General features: G+C 42.3%; 1 protein-coding gene across 3 annotated transcripts in view; it reads right to left on the reverse strand.

The window, feature by feature from the left end:
• Positions 1–14,345, reverse strand: part of DGKH (diacylglycerol kinase eta) — a 356,048-nt gene that overhangs the window by 177,716 nt on the left and 163,987 nt on the right. For all 3 annotated transcript variants that reach the window (XM_073580313.1, XM_073580314.1, XM_073580312.1), the window contains one exon: positions 10,351–10,461. In XM_073580313.1, the coding sequence (XP_073436414.1) occupies positions 10,351–10,461 (111 nt within the window). The remainder of the gene's footprint in view (positions 1–10,350; positions 10,462–14,345) is intronic.

Here is a 14,345-nt window from a genome sequence, read left to right on the forward strand (position 1 = left end):
CAGCAGTTGCCCAATTAGCAGCTTAGGGAGGCCTCTCCGATTTCTTCAAATGGTGCTGGATGCAACTGTACCTCAGAGAAGGTCTTGAAGAGTGGAATGCTGGTGTAAAACTTATCTATGTAGAGGTGATAACTCTTAACCAGCAGTGGGTGCAGCAATTCTCACCCAATTTTCCAACTCACCCCGAGGACAGGGGAAATTCAGTAGGGTCAATCTGAGAGTCCCTTCCTTCATAGACCCTAAATTTGTGTGCAGCATCTGAAACAACGGATACTGGAAGCCTATGCTAGCATTTCTTCTGCGGTTTTGCTAAGAGTCTCCAGGTCCAGATCAACTACACCCCAGAGTACTGAAGGAGAAAGATTTACAATGATATAATATTCTGTTATAGTTCTAAAAACTCATCTATGAACTTTTTCTGAGACCATATATTCTAAATTTTCTACTGAAATAACGAAATAACATAAATCGCTGATCTACACATATGCAAGCACTTAATATGCGAATTCAGGCGCAGTGACTCATTCGGCTGACCGTATACGGAGCATTCCACATCTCCTGGGCAGGGGAGGAATCAAAAGACAATAACTGACATACTTAGAGAATGGCTGAATGGATCACGACCTTCATTGCCGTTCGCTGTCCCAATGATATGGAGAGAGCAGAGAGATCATGTAACAGATTGCTACTTCAGTCTTAAAAATGCAACAGGATATTCGCAAACAACAAGAAATCAATAGAATATCCTAATCTTCCTTCAGCCAAAAGAACAGTGCCACACGATCAAAGTGTTCGTGTTCCAAAGCCGCCCTAAGTATGGACAATGGAGGACGACAAAGATCAACTAACAATGTCAGTGGAAAATGAAACTGCTGCAGACCCAGACTTTGAGCCTTCTACATCTAATCCACATCTGATCAGTCAAGCTGACCTGAGTGACACAGTCAGAGATTTGAAATAATCAAAGAGGCAGGCAGAATTATAGGGATCAAGACTACAAGAACGGAATCTCTTATTACCAGGAACAAAAGTTTCTGTTTTTTCGCAGTCGTCAAGAAGACCTTAATCAATTTTTCAACCATGTCGACTTTTTAACCTTATGCAATTATGTCTTGGGGTTGTTTGGTGCTCTTGGATGCGAACATGACCCGAAGGAATGTCGACTGTTCATTGACTCGTCAGTTTTAAGTCTGAAGGCTGTTTTACTACACAACGGAAATATCTATCCTTCTATACTTATTGGACATGCCGTACACATGAAAGAAACGTATGAGAATATGGAGTTACTGTTGACCCACAATTATAGAAACTATAACTGGAACATATGGGGTGATCTAAAAGTTGTTGCACTTCTTCTTGGACTGCAGCTTGGATATACCAAGTACTGTTGTTTTATTTGTGAGTAGGGCAGTCATGCACGAGAAATGCACTATTTCAGAAAGGACTGGCCACTCCGCGAAAACCTGGTTGCTGGACAGAAGAATGTTAACCATAATCCTCTCGTTGATCCAGCAAAGATATTTCTCCCTCCTTTGCATATTAAACTTGAGCTTATGAAGAATTTTGTCAAAGCAATGAACAAAGAATCGGAAGCCTTTTCTTACTTGCAACAGAAATTTCCAAGAATAAGTGATGAAAAGATTAAAGAAGGAATTTCTATTGGCCCACAGATCAGAGATATAATGAATGACAGTAGCTTTGATGGTCTTTTCAAAGGTGCTGAACAAGTAGCATGGACAGCCTTTGAAAGATGTGACCTTCAACTTCTTTGGCAACAGCAGGGCACCGCAACTTTGAACAACTCGTGGACAACATGCTCACAGTATATCATACGATGAAATGCAATATGTCACTAAAAATGCATTTTCTACTTCTCACTTGGACTTTTTTTCCAGCCAATCTTGGAGCCGTTAGCAGTGAACACGGTGAAAGATTTCACCAAGATATTGCGCTGATGGAGAAAAGATACCAGGGAAAGTGGAGTACGTCAATGCTGGCTGACTATTGCTGGAATCTTATTCGAGAAGCATCTGACATGGATTATAAATGAAAGTCGTCTGCAAAACACTTTTGCTACTGACATCAATGCACATGTATGTAGTGTCTCGGACGTCATAATGTAGATTATAAACTGTTGTTTCTTAACCCCTTACTGCCAACTGACGGAGTAGCCAGCCCACCTCAAAGCAGCGACATGTCAGCTGTTTTTAACAGCTGACATGTGCCCGCAATAGGCACGAGCAGGATCTCTATCCGCCCGCGCCTAATAAGTAGTTAAATGCCCGCTGTCAAATTGACAGAGGGCATTTAAATGCACTTCCAGGGGTAATCGCTGCGTTGCAATCACAAACAGAGGTCTCCTCGAGACCTCTATGGTTGTTGATGGCAGATTGCTATGAGCACCACCCTATGTTCGGCGCTCATAGCAAGCCTGTAATTTTGCTGCATAGAGGTGATCTGAGCATTACCCTCTATGTAGCAGAGGCGATCGTGCTATGGAGGCTATTGAAGCATGCCAAAAGAAAGAAAAAAAGTGTTTAAAAATCTAAAAAAATAAAAACATTAAAGTTCAAATCACCCCTCTTTCACCCCAATCAAAATGAAAAAAAAAAAAAATCAAACCTACACAATTAGTGTAGCTGCGTTCAGAATCACTCAATCAATAAAAAGAATTAACCTGATCGCTAAATGGCAAAAAATTAAAACGCCAGAATTACACTTTTTTGGTTGCCGCGACATTGCATTAGAATGCAATAACGGGCAATCAAAGAACATATCTGCATAAAAGTGGTATCACTGAAAACAGCAGCTCGGCACGCAAAAAATAAGCCCGCATGCAACCCATGATCACGAAAAATGGAGAAGCTACTGGTCTCGGAAAATTGCGCAATTTATTTTTTTTTTTAGCAAATTTTGGAATTTTTTTTCAGCACTTAGATAAAAGAGAACCTAGACATGCTTGTTGTCTATGAACTCGTAATGACCTGGAGAATCATAATTGCAGGTCAGTTTTAGCATATAGTGAACCTAGCAAAAAAAGCCAAACAAAAAACAAGTGTGGGATTGCACTTTTTTGCAATTTCACTGCACTTGGAATTTTTTTCCTGTTCTCGAGTACATGACATGGTAAAACTAATGGTGTCGTTCAAAAGTACAACTCATCCCGCAAAAAATAAGCCCTCACATGGCCATATTGACGGAAAAATAAAAAAGGTAAGACTCTGCAAAGAACGTGTAGTGAAAGACGAAAACTCGAAAAAAGCTCCGGCCATGAAGGGGTTAAAAACCTTCCGTGATACAGACTTTTGGAGCACATATTCGTGTTCAACATATCAAAATCTATAAGATACAATAAAATTTTCTCAGGGGACAAGAACTGCCCTGAAATTTGTTGCGCAGTGTAATTTTCGGGCGGGGGACACCGATTGCTGAAGGGGTTGCCTGGGTCCTAGGGCGCCTTGATGGGGGGTCCCTCATCCCTAGATGAGGAAGGGGAAGAACAATAGAGGAATGTGCGATCTTCCTCACTGTCTGAAACCATGTCGGAGGCAAGGAAAGTGTATGCCTCCTCTGGTAGATAGCGTCTTGACGGAAAGACCATTTTTATTCTTCTAACCAGTGGGGATGTGTGTGTAAGTGGTGCTTGTACATGGTTATTGTGTGGGGCTTGTATAAATGGTACTATTTACTATTATAACAAGTACAAGAGAAAGAGAGAGAAAAAAGGAAAAATTTAGAAGAAACACTTGGAATGGGGGTGCTGGAACAGGGATTGGGAACTGCTGCTGCGATCACAGATTGGTCACACAGACAGCACAAAAGCAGATCACAGGAGATGCAGCAGGATTGCACCGGCCACCAATGATTTCTCTTCCTCTGACAGGTATACACGTGTTATACAAGCATTCTGCACGCCAGATCTGAGGAAAATATGGCATGAAGAGCGGAGATCGTTATTTTAAATGAACCCCTTTGGCTCAACAATATTTACTGACCAATCCGTGCCAAATGGGTTAATCATTAAAGGTGATGTCTTGACCACCCCATCCATTTTGGCCAATCACAGCATGTCACACAGACTTATTTATTTATTTATTGTTTGTTTATTTATTTTTTTAACTCTTGGCAAAATTCCTGTGAATTGCTGGTCAGAATTGAGCGGCCAATCACAGCGTTCACTAACACAGGAGGGGCGGTACAGCCCCCTGGAGCGACATGCGGGGATGGTCTGCTGTCAGAGACAACAGCAATCTTAAGCCTAAGTTCACACGTAGCGGAATTCCCACGGAAGTTACCGCGAGAATTTAATTCCGCGGGAAAATCGCATTTTAAATTCCCGCGATTTTCCCGCGGAAAAACTAGCGATTTGCAAGCGTAATTAGCTTGCAGAATTGCTAGCGTTTTCCAAGCGATCTGTAGCATAGCTTGGAGAACTGATTGACAGGTTGGTCACACTCGTCCAACATACGAGTTTGACGAGTGTGACCAACTTTTTACTATTGAGGCTGCCTATGCAGCATCAGTAATAAAAAGATCTAATGTTAAAAATAATAAAAAAAAATAAAAAAAATCGAGTTATATTCACCTTCCGACATCCCGCGCAGCGTCCCCAGGCCTCCGCGATGCAACGGCAGGTCCCGTTCCCAGTGATGCATTGCGGCAATGATCTTTGATGACGTCGCGAGACCGCTACAGCATCACGAGACGCGACGTCAGCAAAGGTCACCGCAATGCATTACTGGGAACGGGAGCTGCCGCGTGTATCGCTGGTACCCAGAGCCTGGAGGACAGTCACCTCTCCTCCAGACCGCGGGTACCATCCGCAAATGTTCTGCTTACTTTTCGCATGGTGGGCACAGCCACATGCGGAAAGTAAGCAGAACAATGCATTCCTATGTGGGCGGAATTGCCGCGATTCCACAAATTAATGAGCATGCTGCAGAATTTTCCGCCATCCGATTCCGCCACGGGTAAATTCGCAGCATTAGCACAGCATTGCGGAATCCCGTAAGATTGCATGGGATGCTGTTTTTTTGCATTTTCGTGGCAAAATCGCCGTGACAAAACCTGAACGTGTGAACGCAGCCTAACTGTCACCGCGCAATGCAAAGCGGTTACTGGAACTAGCGGTGCTGTAAATATACAGTGGTTTGCGGGAACACAATTTCCACAGCGTTGTACATGTACGGCGGATGTGGTGAAGGGAATAAAGTAACCTCACGAGAAAACACACAGAAATCGGTAGTAATCAAAGCAGGACCTTAATTAGGTAACACTACCACCCTGAAGACAAGTGCAAGGTATGGTGGCGCTTCTGCTAGTGGCTCCGACATTCTCAGCCATGGAAAAGGGATTTTTTTTTTCTTTTACACTATCCCATCCATTGCTTCTACCACTTTTTTTTTCCCCTCACAGGTCTCGCAAGCTCCTCTTATTAGTCTGTGAAAAATGGATACCACGTCCTGTGCCGGTAGTGGAAGATAGCAGAGGTGGGCCCCGACATGCGTTACTGCAGAGAGCCGTGGAAATGGTGAGGAGACGGCAGCAGGACGCGAGAGCAGGAGCTGGGCTGATGATGGCGCAGAGAGTGGGGAGGCTGCAGAGAAGGTGGACGCTGCAAATGCTTCCTATGTGAGAAGGCTTGAAATTGCAGCTAAGTTGGAGTAGTTTGCGAAGATGGAGGGAACAGAAAAGGTGATGACTGGAGGGGAAGAGAGGGAGACCGGGGAGAATTAATTATTCAGGGAAGGGTTTCATTGCATACAGGGAGCAGCATGGTACTTTAAGGGGTCAGGAACTTGCACATATAGAATGGTATGAAGGGATATAGAATTATAATCCTTAGTTGTAATGTAAGAGGATTGTCAGAGGGAACACGGAGAATGGCTATTATAGAATATGTTAAGAAGAGGAAACCGGATGTACTGTGTCTCCAGGAGACTCATATACTCGGGGAGAAGGTGGAGGTGATTAAGAGGAGGTGGATCGGGAAGGAATATCATTCCACGTATTCTTCATATACCAGAGGGGTTTCTTTATTGATAGGAGCATCTACACTCTTCAAAGAAATTGAGAGTCATGTCGATAATGAACGACAATATGTTTTTGTAAATTGTAAAATTTATGGGCAATCACTATGTATTGTATCTATGTATATACTGCCTCCGTATTCCGGGAAAAAGATACACAAGGTACTAGAACTATTTAAACGGGGTATGGGACTACCACTACTGATTATTGGTGATTTCAATAATGTTATAGATGAGGGGTGGGATAGACAAACAGGGAAAAGGTAAAAGTATCAGGAAACTGGTGTCGTTTGGGAATTATATTAAAGAGCTTGGGATGGTAGACTTGTGGAGAGTGAGGAATGAGAATGAAGTGTGCTACTCGTGTTATTCTGCGACACATGGGTCTCTCTCACGAATAGATATGGCGTTGGGTAATAATCGAATGACATATTGTTTGCGGAGTGGAATACCTTCCGAGAGTGATCTCGGATCACAAGCCTATAGAACTATTTATTAAACGGACAAGGGGGAGGATTGGGAGGGGGAGTTGGGTGGAGGTTGCACCAGGTATGGCTTGAAAATATTAATATGAATGTCATCAAGAAAGAAATGGAGGAGTATTGGCAGATTAATGAGGGGAGTGCTGATAACCGAGTGATGTGGGACACCATGAAGGCGGTTCTATGGGGCCTCTTGTTTCGGGAGATCTCTAGATGTAAATATAAAACGAGGTTAGAGGACCAGGAAGTCATAGAGACCTTGGAGAGGGTAGGAAAGGATATGATAGTGAACCCGCCAATAGAAAATCAGAGTAAGCTTAGGGGAGCCCAGAAAGTGGTTAATAAGGTGTGGATGAGGAAAGCAGAGAGGAGGGCGGCATTCCAGAGAACGCAATTTTATGATGAAGGTGAAAAAGTGGGGCATCTGTTGTCAGTTGTGACGGTGGTGCAGAGAGAATCGTGTTATGTATATAAATTAAAAACCGATATGTCTTCTTCTGGGTCAGGCAATTCATCCGGGGACATAGAAAGGTTTCTCGGGGCAGCAAATAATAAGGCCCCAGGGCCAGACGGTCTCCCGAGTGAGATTTATAAACAATTAATTGAGATAGTAACACTCAAATTGAAGAAGGTCTTTGAGGAGGCACTACGGGAGGGTGAATTACCGTTGTCCATGAGAGAGGCGGTGGTCATCCCTAAAGAGGGAAAGGATTCGGGGTTGGCGGAATTCGATAGGCCCATTTCGTTGCTGACGGCGGATGTAAAAATTCTAGTTAAAATTCTGGCAGGCCATCTGGCAAGTGGGGTTCAGGATCTTGTCCACCCTGATCAGTCTAGGTTTATGCCGAATAAGTCTGCAGCGATTAATTTGCGTAGACTGTTTTTGAATTTGCAGCTGTCGTCAGACAACAGGGGTCATAGGGTAGTGGTGTCGCTGAACACACGTAAACCATTTGATAGCGTTGAGTGGAGGGTGCTGGGATGCTTTGGATTCAGGCTGACTTCTATATTGTGTGTACGGCTGCTGTATACTTCCCCGACCGCTAGGGTTAGAGTTAATGGGAAAACATCTAGAAGTTTTGTTCTTCATAGGGGGACTAGGCAGGGGTGTCCGCTGTCTCCGCTGCTCTTTGCGTTGGCAGTGGAGCCCTTGGGGCAGACAATTAGGAAAGCGGCCTCAGATAGGTGGTTCACTTATGGGCTAATAGAAGAAAAAATTTCCCTGTATGCGGATGATATGCTGCTCTTTCTGGATGATGCTGGAGCTTCGTTGTTGGGAGTGATGAATATTCTTAAAACATTTGGGTCTATATCGGGCCTAGAAATTAATTGGGAGAACTCCACTATACTAGCTGTAGATGATTGCACTGATGAACTGCTGATATCGGGGGAGGGTAGTAGGCTGGCAGTTGTGCGTCAGTTTAAATACCTGGGCATTCAAGTCGCACTTCCGCTTTTGAGCTATGTGGACTTGAACCTAACTCCATTGTTGTGTAAGTTCAGGAGCAAAGAATGGGCATAGTGTAAATTACATCTTTCAGTGGTGGGAAGAATAAATTTGATTAAGATGATTCTTATGCCCCAGCTGTTGTACATGTTGCACAATGCACCCATATGGTTTCCCAAAAAAATGGTTCCGTATCATTGATTCTATATTGAGAGATCTTGTGTGGGGGAAAAAGCAGCCGAGGATCAGACTTGAGATATTGCAGAGGCCCAAGGATGGAGAGGCATTGGCGCTTCCGAACCCTTGGATGTATTACTTAGCTGCTCAGGGCCAACAGATGAGGGGGTGGAGGGAAACAGCTGGCATGGGTTCAATACAAAGAATGCTGGTTCAGGTGTTGGGGAGGAACCCACTGATTCAGGGGCTGGAGGCAGGTAGCTTTAGGAGGATGGGATTGTTATATCCCACTCTAGCTCTGATAAATAAAGTTTGGGAGGCAATTTAAAAGACTAGGGGTTTGAAACATTTGACAAAGTTTTCCCCGATACGGCAAAATGAAACATTGCCGGAATTTGAAAAAACTGGGGGAATTTAAAAATTGGAAGAGACATGAAATACAATACATGGTTCAAGTACAGGACACACAAGGACTAGTGTCTTTTGGAAAGTTAGAGGAGTAGTATGGGCTACCGGAGGTCTGTAGGTTCTAGTACGGGCAGTTTAGACATGCATATGTCACACAGAGCAAGACGGTTAATATGGAGGGCCATAAAGATATATTGGTGGATTATGTCTGCGCAGAGGGGGGAACAAAAGGGGTGGTGTCAGATATTTATAAAGATTTAATGTAAACCTTCTTAAACAACTACCCAATGAAAGCAAAAGGAAAATGGGAGGAGTTGGGAAGGATAGAAGACAAATGGGAGGTGATTATGGAATATATACTCCAACTGTCGCTGAGTGAGCCGGGCAGACTCTCGCAGATATATGTACTTCATAGAGTGCATAGGACTCCTGGACGGTTGTATAGAGCTGGTCTCCGACAGACATCTGAGTGTCCTCGACGCCAGGCTGAAGGGCCAGGGATCCTCCATATGCTATGTCCGTGTCCAAGGCTGAACCCATATTGGATAACAGTGCTTAATATCATTGGGGGAGTGTATAGCTGTAGGATTGAGAGGGATCCTGTGGTGTGTATTCTGAGATATGTTGAGGAGTTTCGGGTACACAATAAATATAAGGTGGCAATACCTAGACTACTATATATTGCGATGAAACTAATTGTCAGATACTGGATAAATGAAGAACTGCCGACATGGAGGGATTTTCTTAGACAGTCCGACTCTATTGTAAACTTAGAGAAGAGTATTCATGTTAAAAGAAAAGGGGAAAGGAGATCTGAGACATTGTGGACACTATGGGTGGAGAGAAGATGGTCCCGAAAGAAGGTTGTATCACCAATCATTGGCTGTTCATGTAGTTAATGGGGGGGGGGATTTTGAAATTGGTAACACTGTTAATTTTGGTAATACTGTGATTGTCTCGTTTTGAATTTGAATTTTGTTAATAAAAACTTATCGGATTTAAAAAAAAAAAAAGAAAAATGGATATCACACAGACAGCATCCAAGTGCTGCCAATTTTTTTCACTGAATCATAGACTAACATTAGCAAGTATGATCAGTCACTCGGATCAGAACAGTCTAGGTGCTTTTGGGTGGACCACTCGGTCCAAAGGAAAAAACAGAATGAAGCGTGTCATCCACACAAAGCAGGTCAGGAGGACGGCGATCGTAGAAAGCGAAGAGGCGCCGGTTCAAGACCGCAGATGCCAATCGGACCGGTTTGCCCCCCGTCTGAGTATAATAAAAGGTCTTTTTTGGTGATCTGCAGAGCAGACTGGGGACTTTTTTAAAACACTCTAGAATGCTGTAACAGAGGCCCTAATGCTGGTGGCCATATGGGGGGGGGAAACCCTGGTGACAGGTTCCCTTTAAATCCTCTATCATCAGTAGGGAGTATTTCAAACTACCCCTGGACAGTTGCTGTCTGAATACACCCCCTGCTTTCCCACGGAAGCTGGCAGCCATCTTCAGTACAGGTCGAGAGGCCTGGTTGCTGCCAGAACGGTTGCCCAATTTACTACACATTTCCCAGGTAATATTACATTGGTTACATTTTTATGTAGTACAACAGGCTCCATCTGGGAAAGGGGGAGATAAATTAGACAAGCTCAATGCTTTATACATTTTTTTTTTTATATATATAGGTTTTGACTATGTAATAAAAATGAATCTGCTCCCACAAAGAGGGTGACAAGTGGCTTTAAAAAGCGATGGGATTATACAGCCAAGTTCTCACTATATAAACACCGCTAATGTCAATTCTCCTACCTTTGAATCCTTGGCATAGTAAAGGGTTCTGCCCCGCAGCTTAAAATAGCGTTTTTTCCATCTCTGAAATGAACTGGTTTGCTTCAGCAATAATCCTTCTTTGATACTTGTCTGGAAAGTAAACAGAAAAAAAACAATTGTCAAAAAGGAACGAACACATTATTCTTCTGCCTCCAGATCAGAGTGGTCAGCAGAGCATCACAGCATCAAAGCCCAACCTTCAATATTCACGGAAATCAGGCGGAAAGCCCTGGAGAAATACAGACACGTGTTGTACATGTATTCGTCATAGCTTCCAGAGCAGCCATGACACAAATACAGCTTACTATGCCCGTGTGAAACGCCAGTGAGTTCCTTCTTGTTGTAGGCCTCCATTAACTGCACATCAGCAGGGCTTTAGCTTCATAATTCTGCGTTTCGGTATCAAAATATAGAGAATAATCTCAAGATACCCAACTTTTAGTAGATCGTTGAAACGTACCAGAAGAACGTATCAGTAAGGTCTAATCATAGTGATACAGTTTATGTTGATCCCACCAGTAACATTTTGTGAAACAACAAAAGAGACCATGAAATATATCCATATGCACCCTAAAGGGAATCTGTCACCAGGTTTTTGCTACCTCATTTGAGAGCTGCATCATGTAGGGGTAGAGACCCTGAATCCAAAGATGTATCACTTGGTTTTCTGGGTTCAGCAGTTGTGATAAAGCAGTGATTTTATCTGCGGCAGATCTAGCAGTGCTCTGAATACTGAGCCCAGTATTAACCCGCCCACATCACTGATTAGCAGCTGTATACTGACAGAAAGCTGCTAATTTCTTGTGGGGGCCAAGGTTACACAAAGCAGGACTACATGGCAAGAGGCACCTAGTCCTATAGTGATAATTTCCTGCTGCTAAAACACCGATTTTATCGACAGTCCAGTAAGTGACAATGCTGCAATCAGGGACTCTGCCCCTACACCATGCTGCTCTCAGACTACAAAGCAAAAACTTGCAATGCTGACAGATTCCCTTTGAGAAACATTGAGGAAGGTGTCAGGATTTACACACAATGTGACCTAATCTATCACGTCTCATAATTGAAAAACATGCACTACTTGTCCTCACACATGACTTTTAGTGCATTTACATCCTCTGTCCTCAAACAGAACACCTTATTATTTTGCCCAGATAGCCTTGAAACAATACCCCTTATATGTCTACATTACCTCTCTGGTACCAGACCAGAAGTCCTTTCAGTAAGCGTTAATTTAAGCAGTTCATGTAGGTAAGGGCGCATCCACACATCAGTTTTTCGAGTACAAGTGTCATCCATTTCTTCACTCATCGCACTCTACCTGATAGGGAAGTTCCTTAGGTAGTTCACATATTGTAATTTTTTCCTAGGACCGAGTAGTCTGTACAAAAGCAAGGAGACTTGTTCGATACTGATTTCAGTGTCAAATCAAACTTGGTAATGCAAGTCTATGGATCTGTGAAGAAAAAAAAAAAAAAAAAAAATCGGGACACAGCACTCACTTGCCATCCAAGTGCTCTGTGTTTTTCACAAACTTATAGCAGAAGGTAGAGAACTTTTTGTTTTTCCCTTCAAATACGAGAAAGACTACCAAGACCAAACTCTGATGAAACGCACATAAAAAGCATTGAGAAAAAAAAAAAAACGGACGTCTGAATGAGCCCTAACAAGAGCAGATCTCAACATGAGCATATAGAAATGGATGCATCAGCCAACAATCACTGTCTGCACTACTAACCAATGCTTTTTTTGGTTAGAGATCTCCCTAAAGCAGAAGTCCCCAACCTCACATCATTTTTGAAAACGCCCTGTGTGATGATCCGGAGACACATTCAAGTCAAAAATAAACTTTTTAATGAAGAAGGCACACACAATTAAGAAATTTCACTATTCAGACAAATATTTCATTTTGAAATTTGACAAACGGGAATTACACAACAAAAACTGTCAGTGTTGTGCACATCAGACCGGGCAGTGATGATGTCCAGGTGATAAAACCTTCACTGTAACTAAACAGCAGCAGACAGTCTGATAAGTGACATATAGATGAATGCTTTGTTTTAACCCCTATCACATGCTGTCCTCAGATTACATTGCAAAAACCTGCTGACAGATTCCATTTAATTAAACACAGTCACCATAAGGGCATAAGAATACACCAACAACAAGCAATAATGAAGAAGATGGTTAGAAAAAACCAAATAAAACAAAGCTACAATTTATTCCAAGACAACTAATCCAAAGAAAAATAAATATATAACGATTAAATGAGCTTAATTGCTGAAATTCCCTTCACACACAACACTAGTCATATGCCAATATGGGGCAATGTCTTTTTTGTTGAATACAGGGTCCGAAATAAAAGCTGCCAGAACCTAGAGGTAAAAATACATTAAAGTTTTATATATTTATAGTAGCAACACCGCTGAAAGTATCATAATTTTTTTGGAAGAGGACAACCCCTTTAAACTAGGGAAATAACTTTCAAAACGATGAACAATTTGCTCCCAATAATGATATACATGGATTTTCGTTACATGTACGCTATCCAGCTGATCATAGGGCAGAAGCAAATTAAGATTAATGACTGTAAGCATTAATTATGAAACGCAGTTTGCACCATCCATTACTGGATACTAAAAGAGACATAATGGATCTTTGCTACTTCAGTTCTGGGCTTAGAAGCTTCTCTTGGGAATATGGGAGATGATGCAGAAATAAATCATCATCTATAAAGAACCGGAATATAAAAAGGAAAAAAAATGTATTAGAATATTAGAAAAAAAAAGATAAATGTTTCCTGTAACAAGTTATCTGTTTTAAAGCAAAAATTAAACACACACAAAAATGAGCTTTATATGTTAAAAAGAGTACTTGTCATTTTCATTTACACGATAGGCACTACCCTTACAGGTTTCCATAAATCAATATGGATCAGAGTCGTAACACTGCCACACATCACCCAAAAAGGGTCTCTGAAACACACAGCTCATCAGGAGGAATGGCTTAACATCTGCTTCAGGACACACACAGAGCAGTGTATGGGCTCAGAAGAGAGTACATAATCCTGTAGACAGGAAGGTGTATGGGCTCAGTAGAGAGTACATGATCCTGTAGACAGGAAGGTGTATGGGCTCAGTAGAGAGTACATGATCATGTAGACAGAGAGGTTTATGGGCTCAGTAGAGAAATCATGAACCTGTAGACAGGGAGGTGAATGGGCTCAGTAGAGAGTACAAGAGAATGTACATGGGGGGCGTATGGGCTCATAGACTTTGCATTGAGCTGTGCATGCACTAAGGTAGAAGCTGGGCGATTCTGAATGACATAAGGTAGGTTAAAAAACACTTTTTTTAAACAGTTAATGGGGATCTCGGGACCAGAGCACCCATCATTCAGTAGATGATAGATAGGCACTTGTTACACTCACAATGCACAGATACTGAATTTTTATTTTTGTTATATCCACAGCGCTCCATAAACCCAGGCTCAATAAGCCTTCATTGGACTGGTATGACCACTTACCCTCATACCATAGCTATACAGTGGCAGACTACGGGAAATCTTTGGATGCCTTCCATGTGTGGACCACAAAGATGGACTCCGATGGAAAGGAGATTACATTGTGATGAAATTTTATATTTTAGTCTCTGCTAGCCTCACTGAGGTCAAGAGCTTTGTCTGGGGAACATGAGATTATAACAATTTTTGGGTATTCAGACATTAGAAATGACAGAATGGTGAGCGAGGAGACCCAAATCTTAGGAATACACAAGATTTCTAGTGGCACATCAGACCATAAGATCTATACGAGTATCTTGGACATTGTATTAAAAAAAAACAAAAAAACTTGGGTGCTAATATGGAGTTGGGCCATCTTTTGCAACTATTATAGGCAAAACTCTTTTGGGATGGCTTTATACAAGATTTTGGAGTACTTTTGGGAAAATTTGTGTCCATTCAGCAAAATGAGC

Source organism: Dendrobates tinctorius, unplaced genomic scaffold (genome assembly GCF_039654945.1).
Source record: "Dendrobates tinctorius isolate UK_male_01 unplaced genomic scaffold, ASM3965494v1 ptg000064l, whole genome shotgun sequence".
NCBI classification, from domain to species: domain Eukaryota; kingdom Metazoa; phylum Chordata; class Amphibia; order Anura; family Dendrobatidae; genus Dendrobates; species Dendrobates tinctorius.